This window comes from Panthera uncia, chromosome A2 (genome assembly GCF_023721935.1).
Source record: "Panthera uncia isolate 11264 chromosome A2, Puncia_PCG_1.0, whole genome shotgun sequence".
NCBI lineage: Eukaryota > Metazoa > Chordata > Mammalia > Carnivora > Felidae > Panthera > Panthera uncia.
The window spans coordinates 39,768,222-39,790,977 of NC_064816.1; the positions used below are offsets into that span (position 1 = coordinate 39,768,222).

Sequence of the window (22,756 nt, forward strand, 5' to 3'; positions counted from 1 at the left end):
TAACACTTTGTCTCTCTCTCTCTCTCAAAAAATAAACATTAAAAAATTTAAAAAAAAAAGAATTTCTGGCACAAATAAAGAAACAAGACTCAGAAATTAAATAACCTGTCTAGCTCCACCTAGGTCTTAAGTGAAAGGGCCAAAATCTGACACACACCTTTCTGATTCTGATGCTTTGCTCTTTCCATGTGTTACAATTAAATCAAGAAACAAATTAAACATAGATTTACCTTCATCTGACACAGTGAATAATGTGTACAGTATTTAGTATGCTGCATGCCCATTAGGCATAAATAATTGATGTAAATACTAATACAAGTACACATTCGGAAACTTAGATGTCCATAGTTAATGGGAGAAGCTCTGTGGGCATGTACTGGTGGTTGGCAGGTGGGATGCAGCAGAGAGGAAGTGATTGGGATGGCTTTCTAAAAGCCCATCCAAAACCAAAAATCTGGATTCCATTGATTCTTCTCTTAACTTCACTGTTAAGTAATAGCTTAATCTTCTCATAGGGTATGGGGCTTAAGGGGCAAACGTGCCCTTTCCTCTTCCCTTAACAGCTGGAAGCATGAGAAAAATGGAGGTGTGGATTAGGGAACCCAGACAGGGAAGAGGGCTGCTCTCTATTCTCTAAGATGGTTGTATTTTTACCCAGCTACCTCAATCTCCCCTTTAATTAAAAAGATCTTCCGATGCTCATTTCCTTTGAAGGGAGAGAGATGGCTGTCTATGTGGGAAAGAACTCAGTTCAGGCTCTTTTATTTTCCTGATCATTTGTGAACTTCAGCACGGACACAATTGGAATGAATATGTAGTTTCGCCTCCTGTCTATGTCATCAACCATTTTGTTCACATGGTGTTTTCCCTGCTCTTTTGTTCTGCTGGATTTTACATATCCTTCAAAACATAGCTCTGGGGGTGCTTCCTTTGAGATGCCTCTCCTTCTATGGAACTGCTCTCCCAATTCCCAAGGCTGAGCTGGCATGTCTTCTCTTTGCTTCTCACTGGCTTCTGAACGCCTCCACTGCAGGCAAGGTGGCAATGTCCAGTTTATCCATCTTGTCCTGGAGGTGATTCCTAGCAGTACCCCCTTCCTCTTCTCAGTTTACAGAATAAATTATATGGTCACCTTGACCATATAGTCGATCCCAGTGTAACTGATGGCTAAGTTTTCCAAACTCTAAACAGATTGTGTTGTGGGCTCTTTAAGGGCCCTTACTGTTTTGTATTCATCTGTGTATTAGTGCTGAGGGCAGCCCCCACTGCTGAATAAAGATATGACAAATTAGTGGATAACACGAGTACCTTCCCTACAGACAGGGAGCAGGAATGTCAATCTTTACTCAACTAATAGCCAAGTCCTGAAAGTGGCAACATCACACATATTAAATAAAAATCTCCTTTGATCTTCTAAATTTACCACCTAGAGATTAATTTGGAACTAATGGTACAGGAGCAAAGAATTACCTGAGATTTTAGCTGTTTGCCCGAGGGTAGATTAACTAAAATCCACTGAGCTTCCATATCCATAGGGTAGTTGTGAAGTAACAGCTGTTTAGATGGTAGCCTTAGGATGAAGGGGAAGATAACAAAATCCAGCTCTTTGGGTGAGAGGGGGTAACCGAAGGCAGATAGACAAGGGAGCAGCATTTTGAACAGTATGAAAAAAAAAATACAGACTCTCCTGTGATAAGAGAGAGAGAAGCCAAGACATGTGGTTGAATAGGGAAGGGACAGAGACTGAAACTTTGGCAAAGGTATCATTCTTCTTCGTCTAAGAGCTTGAAATAAGGGGAAGCACCATCTAACAGATTTGCTGAATAGTAACAGAGCTCCTAGACACATCTTTACAAAGCAAGAGTGTGGTGACTAGTAGTAGCAGAAGCAGAAATGCCAAGTGGTTCTTGCTCTGACAGAATTATTTTGGTTACTGGCAAGTTTTGATTCTGCTTCTAAGTGCTGTCATGGAATTGCTCAATGTTTTACAGAAGGCAAAAGTGGCCTCCTGGGAGCATTTCTTGAGCCCTTAATTTCTTTAAGCTACTCACAAATTCAGGATGAGGTGAGTGTAAGATTGCATGTAAAATTTTGCTTAAAAAAACGAAAGTATAATTTATATTTATTGTAATTCACTTTTGGTATGCAGTTCGGTGAGTTTTAACAAATCAATGTGGACATGTAACCACTGTCACAGTCAAGACCTAGAATAATTCCCTCACCCCTGAAAGTTCTCCCAGGTGCCTAAACAGTCAACCTCTCCATCCACTCTGGCAACAGTGATCACTGTTTTTTGTCTCTAAAGCCGTACTTTTTTCAGCAATGTCATATAAATGGATTCATACAGCACATCATGCTCATTGCACTTGAAAGCCAGTTTCTAAATATATGTAAAATGTATGCTAAGAATTGGTTAATACATTTTAAAAGCATTGTGTGGATTATGGCTATTAATATTTGGAAAAAAACCCTTTACTATTTTTCTTTAAAAAGCATTTAAACTTCTATAATATTAAATGCTGCCTAGAACATATGAAACAATTTTAATGTGTTTAATTAGAAGTAATGGGCCATTCTTTGACTTTGTTTGAATTGAGGCTATTGCAATAAAATATTTACTACTGTAAGTAATAGCATTCAACTGAAAGCCCTATTTTTAAAAATAATTGGTTAATGCATTTTAAGTACCACTAAGTGATACAGAAAAGCTAACCATTCTTTAAAATATGCCAACTGGCTATTTCTTCTTGAATACCATGCCTGCTCGCATTCTCTAGAGTCTTTTCCAATTTTACTTTGCTTAAGGAGAAAAAACATTCTATTTTCACTCCAGTCTTTTTTGAAAATATGTGGATTATAAGCCAATGAATGAATGAATCAAAGAACAGTAAAACACCAACACTTGGTATAATACCACTGAACACTCAAAGGGGCAGGGCATTTCTGTTTATTCAGAAACCGCTGTTTCCTGCAGGGAGAAAAAGCACAGTAACTTTTCTCAGTACTGGATGATACAGATATAAAACAAAACAACAAAATAGCAAACAACAACAACTTTGCCCAGTCCCGATGCTAGTAATTTCAAAGGTTAGAATATTTGCATACTAGGAGACTTATGCTGACTTTTACTTAATAAATTGATTCTTTTGCTTCTATCTACCTATCTATCTATCTATCTATGTATCTATTTATTACATATAATTTGTTGTCAAGTTGTTTTCCATACAACACCCTCTATTCAACCCAACAGGTGCCCTCCTCAATGCCCATCACCCACTTTCCCTCTCCCCCATGCCCGATCAACTGTCAGTTTGTTTTCAGTATTTAAGAGTCTCTTATAGTTTGCCTCCCTCCCCCTTTTTAACTATTTTTTCCCTTCCCCCCCCCCATGGTCTTCTGTTAAGTTTCTCAGGCTCCGCATATAAGTGAAAACATACGGTATCTTCTTTCTCCGCCTGACTTAATAAATTGATTCTTTATAAATTATGACTGTTAGTCATTTAACAAAGACTGTAAAAACAGGATTCTCTACTCATAGCATAAATTTCCATCAGCTTCAGAAGTAAGGTGTTGATGCTCTACCAGGTAATGTTAGGTATGTTTCAAGACAATTCTAAGGCCATGGTTTCACAGCTACCATGTCATGCTCAGAACACCTAAATTTCTACCTATAGCTCAAGGTTTTCTCCTGAATTCCAGGTTCATTTAGTCAACTTCTGTATGCTCATATATCCAGTTGGGTTTCCAACAAGCAATTCAAACACAAACAATCCTAAATAGCACTTGGATTTGCACTGACTTCTGCTCTTTCTGTAATGTTCTCTCTCTCACTGAATAGGTCTACCATGCTCCGTGATGTCTAAGCTGGAAATTTAGGATTCATTCTTGCCTCTCAAGTTTTTGTCAAATCATTAATTTCATCAACAACTCCTATGTCCTGTGGATTTAACCCCTTCTCATACTCAATGCTTCTCTCCATTCTCACTGCCATTTCTTCAGTTCAGGCTAGAATAGTCTCATGTTCAGACTGGTGAATTACTACTAAGGGAGGTTCTTCCCTCAAGTCTTTCTGCCACTCCAATCCATGTTCTGTTGCCACCATTGTGCTTTTTTAAAGAAAATAATCAAAATTAAAATTGATCTTTTAATTCTGCTACTTTGATATTACTCTGTTGTTTCTCAGTGCCTATGGAATAAAGCCCAAACTTCTTGATTTAGCTTACCATCATTCTCAGTAAGATTCCTGCTCACCTCGATAGCCCTATTCTGTCTGCATTCCCCCTTGCCAGACACTTCACACTTGAAGTAAACTGAAGCTACTCAGGTATTTATGCCTTCCTCTGAAGCATTCTTCTTCAGCGAACTCTAGTCATTTTTCAAGTCTTGCTGTACATATTACATTCTCCAGAAGTCTGCTCAGATCCCTAATTTGGAGATGGAGCCTTCTCTGGTAATCACAGAACATACTGTACTTTACCAATTGAGTTTTACTGCACTTGTCTGTATACCTGAAAAGCTACCAACAAGAGGATGGACTTCTCTGACAAAAATTAAATATCTAGTTCCTAGCACAGAGTAGGTGCTCAAAATATTTTCCAATGACTGAATGACCACTTGATTTTAAGACCTTAAGAATCACTATTTACATTATAAGCTCTTGTAATCTATTCAGAACAGCTTTTCTAAGACCTCTGCTGGGAAGTAATTCCTTTAGTACCTTAGTTTGAGATGCTCTCTCGACCTCAAAGCAATAACCCTGATTTCTTCAAAGCGATTCTGTAATTTAGTTGTCTCAGTGACTTAGATTCTCATTACTATGCCTGATGCGTTAATTACAAAGCTGTTATTGTGCTGATATAAAACCTTACAAACCAGGTAGAAGATAATTATTCATTGTGTGATTGTGTGATTTACACAGTAGACATATTTATTAATTTTTGCAATTTTTAAGACATATTTAATCCTTAATTTCTTTTCCTGATTTAGACTTTATTTTTTTACATTTATTTTTCTTGATTTGGGCTTTAAATAATAAAGTATATGTATATACTGGCTTAATCAAAAGTGTATTTGCCACCAGCATTTCCTACGCTAGGCTGGAGAAAGCTTTCCTATTTATAAGTTCCTCATGCAGTGACAAACCCAAGTTCATATACAAAAGATAAAGAAAAAGGAAAAGAAAAAAACCTAAAAAACGAATGGATTTACAATCCTGCCATAAATACCCTATCAAAAATTTTGTCTTCTATTTTCAAATGTGTCATTTGTTCCCCCAAATGAGATTTGAATCTCGATGTTTTAAGTCAGAACAGCCAATGATTCAACAACCACAATAAATCTATCATTTAAAGTGCTTCCTCAATTTGGCTTAAGGCTGTGACCAAGTCAAGAGGGACAGACATGGGGCTTTTGCTGCCAAGTGATGGCTGAGGCCCACTCTGATTTCACATGAACTTGGAGAAGATTCAAAAGTGTAACTTGTTCAATAATTGCTTCTAGCAGCGTTTCCCCTAAGCATCAAGGCTCCGACTCATCAGTACTTTCGCTGTCCAAAGAGATAAAAGCAAAATCCAAATAATCAGACCCGGTACTATGTACTGAATGTTTGAGTCTCCCCAAAATTCATGTGTTAAATCCTAATCCCCAATGTGATGGTATTAAGAGGCTGGGCCTTTGGGAGGTGATTAGGTCATGAGCAGGGAGCCCTCCTGGATGAGATTAATGCCCTTATGAGACCCCAGAGGGCTCTCTTGCTCTGTCTGTCATGTGAGGATGTAAGGAGAAGACTGCCATCTGAAACCGAGAAGAAGCCCCTTATCAGAACTTGACCAAGCTGGCACCCTGATCTTGGATGACCACACCCAGAGCTGTGAGAAATACATTTCTGTTGTTTATAAGCCATCTGGTTTATGGTATTGTGTTATAAAAGCTCAAACTAAGATACTTGGGAGGGACTGCAACACTATGGACCCTCTTCATAAACATGTTTCCTCTTTTTAACCCTATTTTTACATCTAAACGTTTTCTTATTCATCAAAGAGATGTTACAAATACTTAAAACAAAGTGGAGGGTCAGTAGTCCTGAAATGGATAGAAGTAACACTGATGAACATGATACATGTTAGAGTAAATCATTTTCCTCTTTCTACTTAAAACATAATGCCAGTTTGAAAAAACCCAAACAAACAAACAAACAAACAAACAAAAATGTAATCCCAAATTCTCATTGCATACAGGCCTGCCAAAAGAAAAAAAAAAATCCATATTCCCCAATCTCCCTTGCATTTCAGTTTGGTCAGCTAACTAATTTCTGCCCAATAAGGCCTAAAGGAAATAACCGTATTCTGAGACGTTCCTAAAAAGAGGAAGAAGTGTACCCTGATTTCTACCTGCCTCCTTCCTGTCACTGGGAGATGACACTGAGGAGCTAAAGCCATGGCAACCATCTTGGTTCAGGATGTGAAGAAAGTAAAGCAAGATAAAAGAGGTCTGTGTTTTGGACAACTGTGGATTCCAGATAGTCCCAACTGCCTACCTTGAGAGACATCAACCAGCCAACGAATCACCCAACCAAAAGGCATCTGTCTTTCTTAGTCACTGTTACTTTCAACATCTTATTTGTAAAATATCCTTATTCTTACCAATTAGTATATCTGCAAATATCAGACATTATGCTAAATGCTAGCTGTATAGTAACTATGCAACATAGGAATTATTATCTCTTTTGTGAGTGGGGAAATTAAGATTCAAAGGTGTTACATAATAGATCTAATGACACCAAGGTAGTAAGGAGCCGAGTCAGAAGTCCCAGATCAGATTCTGGAATTTATACTCTCTTTTCCTGTATTACCCCATTACTCTATGTGGGAGTAAATCCCTCTTTGTGTGCCTCTTGCTAAAACTCTTAATCTTTTTATCCTCTTTTGAAATTAAGATTAAAAACCTCTGCCTACTATAGGCACTACTGCGAGGACAAGTGGGTTTATTATTGTGTAAAACATTGAAATCCTTGGGACTTAACTACTATTTAATTTATGTACACAGTTAAAACTATTTAAAACTTTTTTAACACGAAAAGTCAGCAGTTACATGAGAAGACTTAACTTCCAGTACAGACACAAGTAACTAATTTGTGCCACAAGCCTTTACTTGTTTCAACTGGTTTACAAAATTAAACTCCAAATCACTAATTAACTTCCTATTCCAGAAATCTATTCTGTGAGGCCCAGCATTTAGATGGATTGTGTTTAATCACTCAGTTCACAATTTTGCCTTGTCATCCTGCTGTGGCTCCTTTTTAATGGAAGTGTCTCCCATTAAATACTGGAGGAATTGCAGATTGTATTATCATACCAACTCACAAAAATACCTTGGTGTCTTGGTAATATAAAAGCAGTTCAACTTGGTTGTCGGCAATAAGACTTTGTAATTAAAAAAAAAATTAATCCATATTTTTTTGACCTAATGTTTTATTGTTTGTTTTCCCTCATCTCCAAAAGAGTAATCTGGATTCCATGACTTCAAAGGCTGAGATGGCCTCTAAAATTCTGGGCTCCTTATACAAAATGTGACATTGAAAATACTTAGTGGTTATATCTAGAGTCAGGGATTAAAATCTTGGCTTATGTGACCTTAGGCAAATTGTATTATCGAAGTTTTATTTTCCCCATTAGTAAAATGGAGATGATAATATGATCTATACATCACAGAGTTGCAGAGATGTTTAAAAAAGATAATGCACACAGAGCTCTATATTAGTTTCCTCTTGCCTTTTTTTTTTTTTTTTAATTTATTAATTTACTTTTGAGAAAGAGAGCCAGCATGAGCAGGGGAGGAACACAGAGACAAGGAGAGACAGAGAATTCCAAGCAGGCTCCACACTGACCGTGCATAGCCTGATGTGGGGCTCGAACCCACGAACTGCAAAATCATGACTTAAGCCAAAACCAAGAGTTGGACGCTTAACTGACTGAGCCACCCAGGTGCCCTAATTTCCTCTTGCTTCTATAATAAATTACTACAAATTTAGTAATTTGGCCTAAACAGCACAAATTTATTACAATATAGTTCTGGAAGTCAGAGGTCCAGTATAGGTCTTGCTGGGCCAAAATCAAGGTATTATCAGGGCTGCATTCCTTGGGAAGGTTGAGAATTACTAAACGCTCCTTCATGTTGTTGACAGAATTCAGTTTGTTGTGGCTATGGGACTAAGGTCCCTGTTTTCTTACTGGCTGTCAACTGAGGGCTGTTCCCATCTTAGAGAGTACGGCAAATTCATTTGCTCATGGCTCCCTTCCACCATCTTCCAAACCAAAAATACCAACTGAAGTCCCTCTGAAGTGTGAAATCTCTCCTGCCTTATCTTTGATTATCATATGTTTCTGACAAACTCTTTTGCCTTCTTCTTCCTCTTACAAGTATTCAGGTGATTACTTTGAACCTACACACATAATCCAGGATAAACTTCAAATTTTAAAGTCATCTGCTTACCAACCTTTATTCTATCTTCAACTTTAATTACCTTTGGTCATCTATGTAACACAATCAAAGGCTTACAGGAAAAGGACACGGACATCTTTGGGGTCAATATTCTACCTATCACAAGCTCTGAGCATAATACCTGGCATGCAGTTAAGTACTCAATAAATAATAATAATAGCCAATACTTACACTTACTCACTGACAGGTAATGACCTAAGTGCTGTATAGATATTTATGTATTTCATCTAGCTAACAAGCCTCATAACATACTAATTATCATCTTCATTAAAAATGAGAAAATGAGACACCAAATGGAAAGCTTTACACTGAGGAAGTAAAAGGCTGAATGAAGATTTGAACCTGGGCAGTCAGTCCGCACTATAAGTGATACCTTTAAGTCTCATTCTTCCTCTTCATTATTACAACAGTCAGGAAACCAAGCAAGCCTTTGTCTAAACTAAAACCAGGAATGAGAAGTTATTTCAATACAGGGAAATGGCAATATTGGTATTTATTTGGCATATACTCTCATTATGTCTTCTCTACTTTGTCCTGGGACATTGGCTCATCTGAGTCTAGGACAGACCTTTCATCGTTCTACTTTTAAGTCTTACCAGGTGACTGAGGAGAAAATCCTTGATAAAATAAGGTATTCTATGTGGGAAGAAGCTAGATGATATATCCAACCCTTTTCCGATTTCAAAAATTTATTACTATCTTCATGAAAGTATTACAGACTCGGGGCACCTGGGTGGCTCGGTCGGTTAAGCGGCCGACTTCGGCTCAGGTCATGATCTCGCGGTCCGTGAGTTCAAGCCCCGCGTCGGGCTCTGTGCTGACAGCTCAGAGCCTGGAGCCTGTTTCAGATTCTGTGTCTCTCTCTCTCTGACCCTCCCCCATTCATGCTCTGTCTCTGTCTCAAAAATAAATAAACGTTAAAAAAAAATTTTTTTTAATAAAAAAAGAGAAAGTATTACAGACTCAAAGTTACCACTGTCTTGGTTCTTCAACACCTCATATTCTACTGAAATGCTGCTGCTTCTCATTTCATACTAAGAATCCACTTTGACATCACTATGGAAAGTAAGAAGAGTACATCACCATTATTTTGGACAATAAAATACCTTTCATTCTCCTGCACGATCACATCTCCTCTCTTCCATGAATGGAGAGCTTTGGGAGAGGCTCTAGGTTTACAATCCAAGCTGACCATGCTGCCCACTTGCACTTGAAGCAACTTTTTCATTGGAGTCTTTGAAAAATCGGGAGCAGAAGCTGAAAGGGAAGACAGAATGAAAATTTACTTTCAATTTAACATTTTAAAATACCTGTGGGTTCAAAGGTTGACTTCATAATGACTTTTATTTATTTTTTAATTTAAATTTTAGTTGGGTTAACATACAGCCTAATATTGGTTACAACTACTTAAAATTTTTCTTTAAGGTGGATTTATTTTTTAGAGAGAGACAGAGTGTGAGCAGGGGAGGGTCAAAGAGAGAGAGAGAGAGAGAGAGAGAGAGAGAGAGAATCCAAAGCAGGCTCCAGGGTCTGAGCTATTAGCACAGAGCCAGGCAAGGGGCTGGAACTCCCAAATTGCAAGGTCATGACCCGAGGCGAAGTCAGATTCTCAACCAACTGAGTCACCCAGGCGCATGGGTTATAACTACATTCAAAGTTTCCTGGCACACAGATGTCAGTACTTGATTTACTTAATTGAGTGGGCACCACTCACAGGATTTCAAAGCTCAAAAAGTAATTCCAATCATTGTATGTTCCTAGAAGTTCTAAATCTTGGGATAATTTTTTATGTAGAAATTTCTAAACTTCACCATTAAGTTTTAAAATAGCTCAATCATGAGCGTATCAAAATGAAAAACATATATCACAGAAAGTTAGTTCCATGCAGACAACAATAGGTTCATTGTCCCTTGTGATCTCTAAGACCCAGCATGTGGCACAGTGCCTGGCACTTAGGTGCTCAGTAAATGTTTTTAGAAGGAAGGCTGAGTATACTGAATTATTATCGTCTTGCATAAAACTGATCAACATCCATTATAAAATTTTCATATGCTTATGTTTAACTTCTGAGTTGGAGAAATCTATAATCTGCATTATTATATTAATGTTCTAGTATCACATTAAATATGATAACATGTAGAGAACATTATGTCTGCTGATAACGAACAGAATGTTGATCCCGAAACAACACCTGAACATTCAAGATACATAATAATGTATCTTTGAATGAAATGATACATTAATCAGAAAATCAGTCTTTTATTGCAAATGTAGAAAAAGTTAACTAAACATAGTGCATTTCTCCTAATGTCTAATACTCTGCCTTATAGCAAACCCGAGTGAATATAATTTATTTTTCTCGTAAGTGGAGATCATATAGTGAATTATATTGTGTGATTCTATATAAGAGTGTGGATAAAGAAGATACGTTATCAAGGGGTTGTTGGCCTTAAAAATTAAGATCTTAAAAGGACACTTTTGACTAAAAGTATTTTTCCCATACAAAAGCCTCATATAGCATTTTGGGTAGGAAATCATCCATTTTAAGATGAATAAACTATCACTCATAAGGCTAATTTAATACAAGAGATAGTAGTGCTTCAACTTAAGACTGTGTACAAATTCTACTCTCTTTTTGTTATAATACCCCACCTTCCCTGTCATGGATAACAGTAGCCAGATTTTCAGCTGATGATCTGCCCTTCCCAGACTTCAGGCCTCCTACTGCAGAGAATGCATTTCTAACCACCAGGCATGAAGGATGAGAGAACTGCTTCCAGTAATGTCAGTGCGGCACCTGACATTTTGGGCTGAATAATTATTTGTTGTGAGAGGCTGTCATGCGTGCTGTAGGACATTTACATTGTAGGATTATTTGTGGGTAGCCTTTCTGGCCTATACTCACAAGATGCCCGTAACACACACTGGTTCCCTTTTCCCCTATCTATCACCAACACTGTAACAACCAAAAATGTCTCCTGACATTTCCAAAGATTTCCTGGGGGCAAAATCATCCCCAGCTAAGGACTGCTGAGTTAGCAGGTGCTTACAACCTTTGGGCCATATTGGATCGGACCAGCCATGGGTATGTGGCCCAAATCAGGTACACAAGGCCAATGACATGCAGGACTGTGACTTCTATATGAGCAATTCAGAAAGCCATGTATTTTCCACTGTATTGACTGTGCTCCTGGAAACTGAATGTGTTGGGGAACACCATATAGAGCCTGATGATGGTGATGATGCTTGAGTCCTGCCAGGATCAAATTCTGTTCAGATCCAAATCTATATTTTAATTACATGTAGCGATAAATCTCCCTTCTACTTTCTCTCTTATTTATGTCATAACTATGCTATGCCCTGACAATTTTTTGGTTGATTTTCAGGCATTTGCAACTTACAAAGTGTTTTTCTGGATAACTGCCCTAAACACAATATAACATATAACATTTTCTGTCTTTTCATATACTTAAAGTGCAAGAAGAAAATAATTCAGAATCTCAAATGGTTGAGCCTTTTAAATGAAAACTTCAGTATGCCCAGTGTTTGAGGCTTCTAGCAGGGTTATTCAAACCAAAGGCAACTCCTTTTGGAACAATATATGATTGTTTTGAATTCCAGTATTTACTTTTCTGGCCCAGTAACAACAACAGCAACAACAACAAAACCCACCAAATTTACTTATTCTCTTAAAAGGCATTGCTCCATTTAAAATATTAGAGTTGCATAAGGATGTCTTAGGTTGACACTGTTCCTTACTGTTGCCCTACTTCAACCTTTGAGGCTTATTCCACCTACAACTGTGGCTTTCCTTTAGAAATCATTAAAATATATTCTCTGGTTAAAACCCCTGAATGATATTATAACAATAGGAATGTAATATGAGAAGTAAATACTTCTTGTTCTAGCAAAAAGGGAGGATTTAAGAAAAAAAATATGACAAGAGAAGCTTAGTCTTACCTATAACCTTAAGTTCAGCACTGGAATAGATGAGCCCATGTTTGTTTTCTGCTATGCACTGGAACATGCCAGAATCAGTCACATTTAGGTTGGATATTGTAAGGGCACCATTTTCTATCTGTATTCTCTCCTAGGTGATAACAAAAATGTCTTGCATATAAATGTATATATAATTTGAAAAGAAAAATGAAAACCACTATTATTTCAGTCGTACACAAACCTCCTTCATTTTTCCTCAGAGGATTGTGCAATCTGACTTGAAATTTTAACTTTTCCTTATTTAAAAATTTGTGACTGATTTAACATAACAGCCACACATTAGTAATACTAATAAACACCCTTCAGTCCAAATGTCTATTGGTAAAATAGATAACAAAGAAAAAGGTACAATATTGCAGCCATTTTATTTTTCCCCGTGGCTAAAGTTGCAGACTTTAAAAAATGTATCATGTTTCCACGCCGTCAACTGGAAAGGTTTTCACCATTTTTTTTTAATCACACAAATCAAACACATTATAAATTCTGTGCATTAAAAAGAGTTCTGGGAAACACATTTATTAAGGGTTTTTAGGTAGTATGACAGGTTATATATAGAAATTGGAAGGAATATAATTGACTTAGTACACAATTTTTTAAAAGAACAAAAATTACATGGCTTAAGAAAGAAAGTGATTGAGAAAATAAGTATGTATGTAAGAAGGTAACCACATAACCATTATTCTCCAGAGGCCATACCAGGTTGTCAGACAGGGAAAAGCAAATTATATTCCACATTTGATCAAGGTAAGGCCTTCCCTAATTTCAAAAGCAAAAAACAAAAATCAAAAAACAAAACAAAACAAAAGAAACAAAAAAAAACTATACCATAGTTAGACTAAATTCACAAAATCACCTTTTCCCAATGACATTCAATGTTGAAAATATTTTCTTCTTGGCAGATTGGGTACTTGATTTTATATTTTATCCCCTTTGACACTTCTTAAGGTGCGAATGAATGCTTGCAAACTCGAGTCTACTTTGGCACTAGGTACGAGGAAGGCATTTATTTAATGTCAAATGAAGAGAGTGAGGATTAACCGGGCTCATTACCTTACCTCGAGCACAAGGGCTTCTCCATTTTTCAACCATCGGTAGGAAGGTTTGGGCTTACCACTTGCCCGGCATTCCCAAAAAAGATTGTCCTCCACTGCTATTTCTACATCTCTTATGAGCTGAACCCAATGAGGCTTTGCTGCAATGAAAGAAAAAAAAAATCAGACCACCCAGCAAGTAAAAAATAAATGCTTTACACAAATGGATATAAACACTGTGAGCAACGGATTAATGTGAGCATAGTGGCTAAAATTACATTTAATTCCCTATTTACTAAGTGGATATGGGAAATGTTTCTAGATTTGAGGATGGATGATGCAATCTGTCACTTCCTAAGCCAAACTCATTATGTTTTCTCTGTTTTCAAAATTCTGGGCACTGTATTCTATTTCCTCAGATGGGTTATTAGCAGTAGATAGTAATGCAGGTACACAAAACATACTCCTTTCCAAGTGCATTTGTGAATCATGAGGTCACAATTGATGACAACTTAATACATGAATGACAGCAGATACTAGTCTTAATTACACACTAAGAATTAACATCCGTAGAAGAGAAACTTCTATAGCTGAGGAAAAAAATACGTTCCTCAAATTAGAAATAACTTTTAATTAAATACAAGCCGATGAACATCTTATGAACCTCTGTGTGAATTAAAATGAAAGCAGGGAAAGATGGATAAATTGGTTCAATTTGAATCATATGACTTATTATGAAAAAGAAGGAGCTCGTGCAACCTTAAATTATGTATGCAAATCAGCAGCATCAAATGGATTTATCATTTTCTGTTACATTTTAGAAGATATTTGGAAAATTCTCTCTACAGATGAAAGCAACATACCAGTTAAAACTAAAGCCTCTCAATATACACAATCTATTCAGCCAAGTCTCAGTTTGCATCTTAGACCCAAAACTGGGAGGTGAGATGTCTTACTGGTTTCACATTGCATTATGTATGTGATGTCTACAATGTGATTCACATGTGCATTCTCCATATGGAGAAACAGTGTATCTATTTCTATCTAATTGTAACCATGGGAAGATTTGTCTTTGCATTTCTATCTCATAAAATTGCTTTTTTTTTAATCAAAGAAATTGAAATGAAAATACAGCTATTTAGCTCTTAGAGAAAACATACTGGTCTGCATTTTACATTATTATTATTATTATTATTATTATTATTATTATCAAATAAATGACTTTCCCAGTCTGAAGTGTAGTTCAGTGCAAAATCACTTCACTCTATTTATACTAAAGCATGTTTTTCTTCTTTCAGGAATTACAAGCATTTTTTGGGATAAGACCACAAAGAGACTCACACATGAGCCCTTGACTGAGATTCAAGTTTCTAGCAAAAAAATTGCACTGGCTTCTCAGTACTACTGTTCTTCTTCTCCAAATGGGAGGAAAATTTGCTGGACTGAAGCCAATCCTGAGATTACAACTGCCATGTTAATGGTGATTTCCCCCCTTATTCTATCATATTTAATCCAAATATTCTATCTGGCCATTTTTTACGTGAAATATTAGAGTGGATAACCAGAGAACTTCATGGCACGGATTGAATATACTACTCTTAAGCCAGAAGTGTAGAGTAACTTTCATCAAACACCCCATCTCATTAATTTCTGATATATTTCTCAGGCATATATCATATTACCAACCCAATGGACTAGAGCAGGATTCTACCTTCTCTAGTCAGTAGAGTGGATGATGTCGGTTGTCTGGTGTGCATCTATTTCCTCCTTTCTTTATTTATAAAATAATCCCCATTTCTCACTGAACTATCCTCTCTTCCATTGCCTCACACTGTCCATAAAATTCAGGAATATCTGACCATATTCCCTGTTCCAAACAGAGGCCCTTAAGTTGTTTTAAGCCAATTCTCCTTGCTAAGGATTGGTTGAGGAATGAACTTTCGGGCAATGAGATTTGAAACGAGATTTGCACAGTGTTCTGGAGACAGTAAGGATGAACAAGATCGATGCTGTGGTTACTGCGGGCAGACATTGTGTGTCTATACTGGAGAGCAACATGCAGAGTAAGGGAAAAGACAGATAAGAGCAGAAACAAATCATAGAGAAACTGAGCAAGGGCCTGATTATATGGTACATGAACACTAGCTTAGCTTTGGATTTCTTGCCCCATGAGGCATATAATTGTTTATTTAGGTAGGGCTGCTGTTCCAGATAGCTCAAACATTGCTGTTGTAACATTACGACAGTTGGAATATTCGAGTTTTCTTTTTTTAATGTTTATTTATTGTGTGTGTGTGAGAGAGAGAGAGAGAGAGAGAAAGGAAGGGCAGAGAGAGAGAGGGAGAGAGTGAATCCAAGCAGGCTCCCTGCTGTCAGCACAGAGCGCCTTGTGGGACTCAAACTCATGAACCAGGAGATCACGACCTAAGCTGAAATCAAGAGTCAGAGGCTCAACTGACTGAGCCACGCGGGTGTTCTGATTTTGTGTTTTCTTGTAATGGTCACCTCTTACCCCGGGTCAGGTAATGGTTTCTCAGAAAGGAGTAAGTAAGCTTCTCCTTTGAAGCTCTCTTCTATGAGAAAAAAGGACTTGCTGTGAGTGATCTGTACAGACCCATGGCTTAAGTGTTCATCAACCCACCTTTACATCATCCCACCAGCATGTAGACCTTGACACCTGGGTAACATTAACTTGGTCCTGTGTATTCTAACCTAATCACATAACAAGAGTTACAACACAGAATGACTCAGAATATTAAACCAGGCCTCCCATGTTGCTCCTGACAGATCCCAAAATGTTAAAATAGTTGAACAGGTGTCAGTCTACACAGAGATAATGCAAATTTTTCTGAAGGAGGTCAGAAAAAGCCCTCTAATTTTAATATTTGTCTTTGCAAACATTTTCCTCCTTGAAACATTTACGTGTATAGCCTGTTTCCATTGCCACTTTCTAAGATAAAAAGAATACAATGCAATTTGCCTTTCACACAAGTGGTCAATTCCCACTAGTTTTACCATGTTTCTGATGATTAAATTCAAGTATATATTCATTGAGCATACATCTTTACATAAACTACATAAACTACAGGACATTTTATAAAATCATATATTTATACTTTCTAAATCATGCTTTCATCAAAAAAACCTAATGTATTTTGTAATAAAAAAGATTTGAAAACAAATTTTGGAAAAAAAAAAAGATAATTTAATTTTCCTACCAACAGACTCTACATTAAGGTAATGTTATAATCCTTTCCTTACCCTAACCAAACAGTATATCAAATAAATGTCATTATGAATTAAAGGCAGCAAACAGCACAGTTACATTATTGGAAGGGATAGGAAAACACTGAAGAACTCAAGAGTCGGAGTTCATGTGGTTTGTCAAATGCAGTAATTGCAAGATTTCACCATCAACACTTTCTTTCTTCTTAGTGAAGATCAGAAAGAAAGATACAAAATCACATTTTCTAGGGGAGAGGACAGATACAGAGGAGATCGCTCCTTGATATGATTCAATGCATAAAACATTACTCATAGAAAAAAAGGATAATATTTCACTACTGTAGGAATCATTTTAAAATGCAAAAAGAAGACATCACGCTTCTGATTTCACGGCAAAATGTTACTGTTTTTAATTCCTCCTATGACAAATATTTATCGCCATTTAACAAAATGCAGGACTGAACAAGTGGACATTGGGATTCTGCCATAATTTCCCACCGCCCAACAACATTTGATAGAACAAAAGCTAAAAATCCAATTAGCCCGAAGTAGAAGCTCACCATAGTAAGTGAGACGCCCTCTGGCCACATTTCTTCCTCGTGAATTCTCAGCAACGCATTCATAGGAACCGGCATCTTCCTGTTGGAAGTTGGGGATTTCAAGCACACCATTGAATTTCCTCAGTTTAATTTTACTGGAAAAGGGCAGTCCATCACTTCTCCTCCAATTAATCTGAGGTACAGGACTAAGAAGAAAATTGTCAAGTTATTTGCTATTTTATTCGTATTTAAAAAAAATTTTTTTTTAATGTTTGTTATTGAGAGACAGAGAGAGAGAGAGCATGAGCAAGAGAGGAGCAGAGAGAGGAGGAGACACAGAATCCCAAGGAGGCTCCAGGCTCTGAGCTGTCAGCACAGAGCCCGACGCAGGGCTCCAACTCACAAACCGTGAGATCATGACCTGAGCGGAAGTCGGACGCTTAACCGACTGAGCCACCCAGGCGCCCCATTATTTGCTACTTTAAACAGATGTCTGGATGCATGTTAGGCTTGACAAAATAAAGCTTTTGTTAGGATGGAGCAAAAAGGCACCCGTTTTCAAATGCAGAACATCTCCAATTGTTAATCACATATACCTGATACAAGGCTTAACCTCAGTTGCTATTTTAATAAAATAAATTCTGCATTTTCTTGAGTTAAATCATGATTTAGAGAAAAAGCTGAACACATATCCATTGTATTAAAATACAACAAATGAACAAGCAAAAGAAAAATAACACCAATCTAGTTCATGAAATTAGGCAGGCCTAGTCATTGTCTGCAAATTGCCTTTATGGTTTCAGCCTAAATTATATATGTGCATTCTCCTTATATTTTATTTTTCCTTTGCTTCTAAATGAAAGAAAATTTTAGAAAATAAATAAGGAAAAGAAGAGTCTGTCAAAAACTATCTTGATCTCTTTCAGAAAACTAATACTTCAGCACCCTGTAGTAAATGTTATAAAACTTACTTTCCAAGAGCAAAACATTCCAATTTCACAGTTGCACCTTTAGCCACTGGAAGAGTTTCTGGAAACTGCACTTCTATTTTTGGTTCATATTCACCCATCACACCTGTAAATCCACCATATAAAGTTAATAGTTTCAATGTTTCCTGTGGAACTGTCCCATTTTTCTTAAATAAAACTTTCTTTTTATCCATTTTGAACCAGTTTCTCTAATGATTTAAATTACTCACTAGCCATTCATTAGGAACTTTTAAAAGCAGAGCTAAGTGGGCCAAACATACAACATTATTAAACATCAGGGACTTTGGATTCCATGATTCATAAATTACCGTTTACAGAGTAGTTCCGAGAAAGCCATTATGCTTTTTACCTTCTATAAAATGGGAGGCTTTTTTATTCTGTATTTAATCTGGACATTTCTGGTCAAACTGAAATATACAATGTATTATGACTTCTTGAAATATCCTAAGGAGCAAAAATTATGGGAGGGAATTTACTTAATGGTACCCTGGTAGCAAAGAAACCAATCTTAAACTTCTTAAATGGCACCCTGGAGACAAGAAACAGTAACTTCATAAATGAGAAAGGTCAAATTCAATTATAACTGACTGGAAAGAAATGTTTAGGTAATATGTGGTCATGACATTGTGCTGTATCAGATACGGTTTTGTGTAAGTGCGGCAGTTACACAGGGTTACAAATCTGATTCCTTTAAAGCTCATGTGTTCCCTTGAAATAGCCATGAAGGGGTAGAGAAAACACATTTATTTTTCTTTTCAACTTTACTAAGGTATGATTAGCAAACAGAAATTATATATATTTAGGCTGCATGTACAACCTGATATTTTTTACTATGTACAATGTGATGATTTAATATACATATACATTGTTAAATGATTATCTCAAATCAAGTTAACACATCTAGCACCTCACACAGATACTATTTTTAATTTCTTAATATTCTGTGGTGACAACACCTCAGGTCTACTCTTGTAGCAGATTTCAAGAATACAATACAGTATTATTAACTATCATCACTATGCTGCTGGTGGCAGGGAAATGGGGAGAGGTTCATCAAAGAGAATGGACTTTTAGTTACAAAATGAATATGTTTTGGGAATCTAGTGCATATTTTTTTAAAAAATTAAGAGATGACTTATATACTATAAAAATACATCCAGAGCTTAAAGAAGCTCACGGTGGCCAAAATCAGGACAGGTGACTTCATGACAATGTAACCTGAACCTAGGCTGAGAAAAACCTCAAGCTTAGTTGAATGCTCTCCCGTCACCATCTTGAAATTCCTAATAATTTCTGAACACTGGGTCCATCATATTTATTTTGCACTGGTCCTCGAAAACAATAAAGCTGGTCCTGGGTAAGGATTAGGTACAGGGACCTATGGTCAATGAAATGATCTTTCTTCATCACTGTACTCATATTTTTTTGTTCAGCGCAAAGTGAAATAATTCTTCATGGTATACTTTTCACTTTTTCCCATTTTTTTTTTGCTTGGATTCACAATGTTTACATTTAGAATTGCACCTTGAAATATTTCCTACCGTCAGAACGTAGCACCAAAGGAGTTGGGGAGCCCAGCACTCTGGTGTTCGTCACCGTACTGGTCACCACACACGTGTAATTACCCACATCGGATGGTTCGACCTTGGCAATATACAGGTGGCCTGTTTCTTGAGAGACAAATCTCCGACTGTCTTCTTCAACAAATGATGGATATTCATTGAAGATCCAAGCATATGATAGTTCTTACAAAATTTTTGGAGAAAAGAAATCCCATCATTAAGGCAAGTTTTCCACAGTATACTAAAAATACGTACACAAAACCACCTCTATGACAAAGTAATGGTGAGTGGTTCTATCGCAGGTCATGAAGAGAGACATTTCTGTGAACTGATTCTGCAGTCAGTCTGCATTACAGTGGAGGACAGTGCTGATTAGCATTCTTGCAGGAGCAATATTACTACCATCATCATTATCGCTACTCCAGACACCTCCTGACAAGTTTCTCTGGTTTCAGTCCTTCTCCTTTTTAATTTGTATCTCCACACCGCATATTCTATGATCTTTCAAATTTACCAACCTCATCATGTCAGTTTGTGATATAACACTTACCTGCAATTCCCTGGAGCTCCTGGGAACAATGCCACATTTCTTAACCCGAATAAGAGACTCCGCATGGTTAAGCCCCTGCTTCAAGTCTGAGCCCTGGGTCTTGGCACCTGCTGTTCTGGGAGCCTGCAGTATCCTTGTTCTCTGTCCACTCCTTTGCCTCCTCCCCTTTTAACACTAAACCCCATTCTCCCACAACAACTTCCACATGGTTTTCAAAGGTTGGTGCCAAACATCAGGAACCACCTCTACAGAGAAGCCTTCCTTCATCCTTGTCTCATGGTAGGTTCTCCTTGATAGAGCAACGCTAAGTTTCTATCAGTTAAAACACTTACTGCTGTATATGTAATGGTCTATTTACGTAACCACCCTCCCACCACTGGGTAAACACTGATGTCAACTCTTATCCTGACTGCCCTCCCCCGCCCAATTACCAAAATGAAACATCCAGAGACACTTAATAGTCCTCAATAAACATTTATTGAGTTAATTAAGGATACAATTATGCTCCTATCTCCTCTGTAAAGTCTAATATGAGAGTTTTCTTGACTTTTAGGGTCAAGGTAAACCAACTTTCTCCCAAGGAACTAATGTTTTTTACTCTGTGATAATGAGGGTAAATAATATGATGCTGCATTGTTCTAGATGCCCATATTTTTCACAGGCAAGTTGTTACTTAAGCACAGTTACTGCAGTTGACTTCTTTGATTCCTTCTTTCCATGGTCCTATCGTTTTTTATGATTTTATCAACATTATTGCAGTGGTTCATTACTGTAATGTTTTTTCAAAAGAATTTTCTGAAAACATGTAATCAAAATCAATTTAGTGAATAACAAGTTCAAAATACATTCAAGGCATAATTCCGGGATGAAGGATCTCTGCATTTTGTAGAAAGGGACACTAAGTCCGTTTACAAATAACAATGAGATAATGTAAAAGGGCTGGTGGAGAGTTACTCTGGGTTTCAGAGGAAGAAGAGGTGACATTCTCTCATGACTGAAGAAGAGGTCTTCAAGGACACAACAATATTCTGACAGCAGGGATAAAAGCACTCCAAATGAAGTGAGGAGCATGTGAAAAGCAAGTTGGGGAGAGATCATGGTAAATACCTGGTGGAAATGAGACACAAGTGACTCTCTTCTGCCTTCAATGGAAATGCAAATGTTTCATGATTCCAAAGGTTAGCAAGTCAATGGCATATCATGCACATGTTAAGAAACACTGATTTTTAACCTTGAATCGATCTTCACATCATGCTGTATCATTTCAGTAGAGTGTTTCATAAAATTCCAATCAGTCATGTGATAGGGTTGTGAAATTTAAGTTGTTTGTCAGACTTTGAAAAAAAAAATGGGTCTCAAACATCCACTCCACAGTTGGCCTCATGTCTACATTGATAGTGCTTTTTCTCTTACAATAGTACTAAATAGGGGCACCGGGTGGCACAGTCTGTTGAGCTTCTGGCTTCGGCTCAGGTCATGATCTCACAGTTCGTGAGATCGAGCCCCACATGGGGCTCTGTGCTGACAGCTCAGAAGCCTGATTCGGATTCTGTGTCCCCCTCTCTCTCTGCCCCACCCCTGCTTGTGCTCTGTCTCTGTCTTTCAAAAATGAATAAACATAAAAAAATTAAAAAACAACAACAATAGTACTAAATAAACCATAGAGCTGGAGAAAGCTGGTCAGGTCGGCTGAATCAGTTCTGCATTTGCTGAAATTGACTGCTGTGGAAGCCTTACTTCTTTAGGCTCTTTCTATTACTCTAAGCATCTCCCACCCCATAATCCTTTAACCCCTGTAACATCACCTCGTTTAAAGAAGGCAAAGCCATCTCCTCTGCTTTTCAAAGTGTTCTATTCCTGAAATTCATATAATTGTCCCTCTGCCTTTTATTTCTTATTCAAATATGTCCCTTGTATCCAGTGAGTGCGAAACTTCCACTGCTCCCCAACGTAATAGACCTCAGCTTGGTATTAAGGACAAGAAGTCAACCTTGTTAAACCAGTTTCTACTAAAGTAAGAATGGTTGGTGGAAAGAACTCAGATTTAGAGTTGGAAAATCTAAAATCATGTAAATTCATATAAGAAATATTATGCAGCAAGGAGAATATATGATCAGTAACCAGATGCAAAATTTGGAACAACTCTAACATATGTAATTTTGACTGAAAAGTTACAAGGCTCCACTTGTATTATTTCTTTTAATCCCAAACCAATATCATTGACTTCAATATTGTACTATTAACATACTGTATACAGATATTGTGGTGTGATCTAGCAACAAGTGATAGAAGAGAAGAAAGTCAAAATCAAAATCATTTGAAGGCTGTTCCCGAAATGAGCAAGGAGAGTTGAGGGGTGGAC

At 37.2% G+C, this 22,756-nt stretch overlaps 1 protein-coding gene across 1 annotated transcript in view; it reads right to left on the reverse strand.

Annotated features, from left to right (window-relative positions):
* CNTN3 (contactin 3) overlaps positions 1 to 22,756 on the reverse strand; it is a 249,938-nt gene that overhangs the window by 80,225 nt on the left and 146,957 nt on the right. Inside the window, exons 5-10 of the mRNA XM_049640891.1 lie at positions 19,824 to 20,027; positions 18,265 to 18,367; positions 17,315 to 17,499; positions 13,554 to 13,690; positions 12,460 to 12,589; positions 9,606 to 9,756 (exon numbers count right to left, since the gene is read on the reverse strand). Of these exons, the coding sequence (XP_049496848.1) occupies positions 9,606 to 9,756; positions 12,460 to 12,589; positions 13,554 to 13,690; positions 17,315 to 17,499; positions 18,265 to 18,367; positions 19,824 to 20,027 (910 nt within the window). The remainder of the gene's footprint in view (positions 1 to 9,605; positions 9,757 to 12,459; positions 12,590 to 13,553; positions 13,691 to 17,314; positions 17,500 to 18,264; positions 18,368 to 19,823; positions 20,028 to 22,756) is intronic.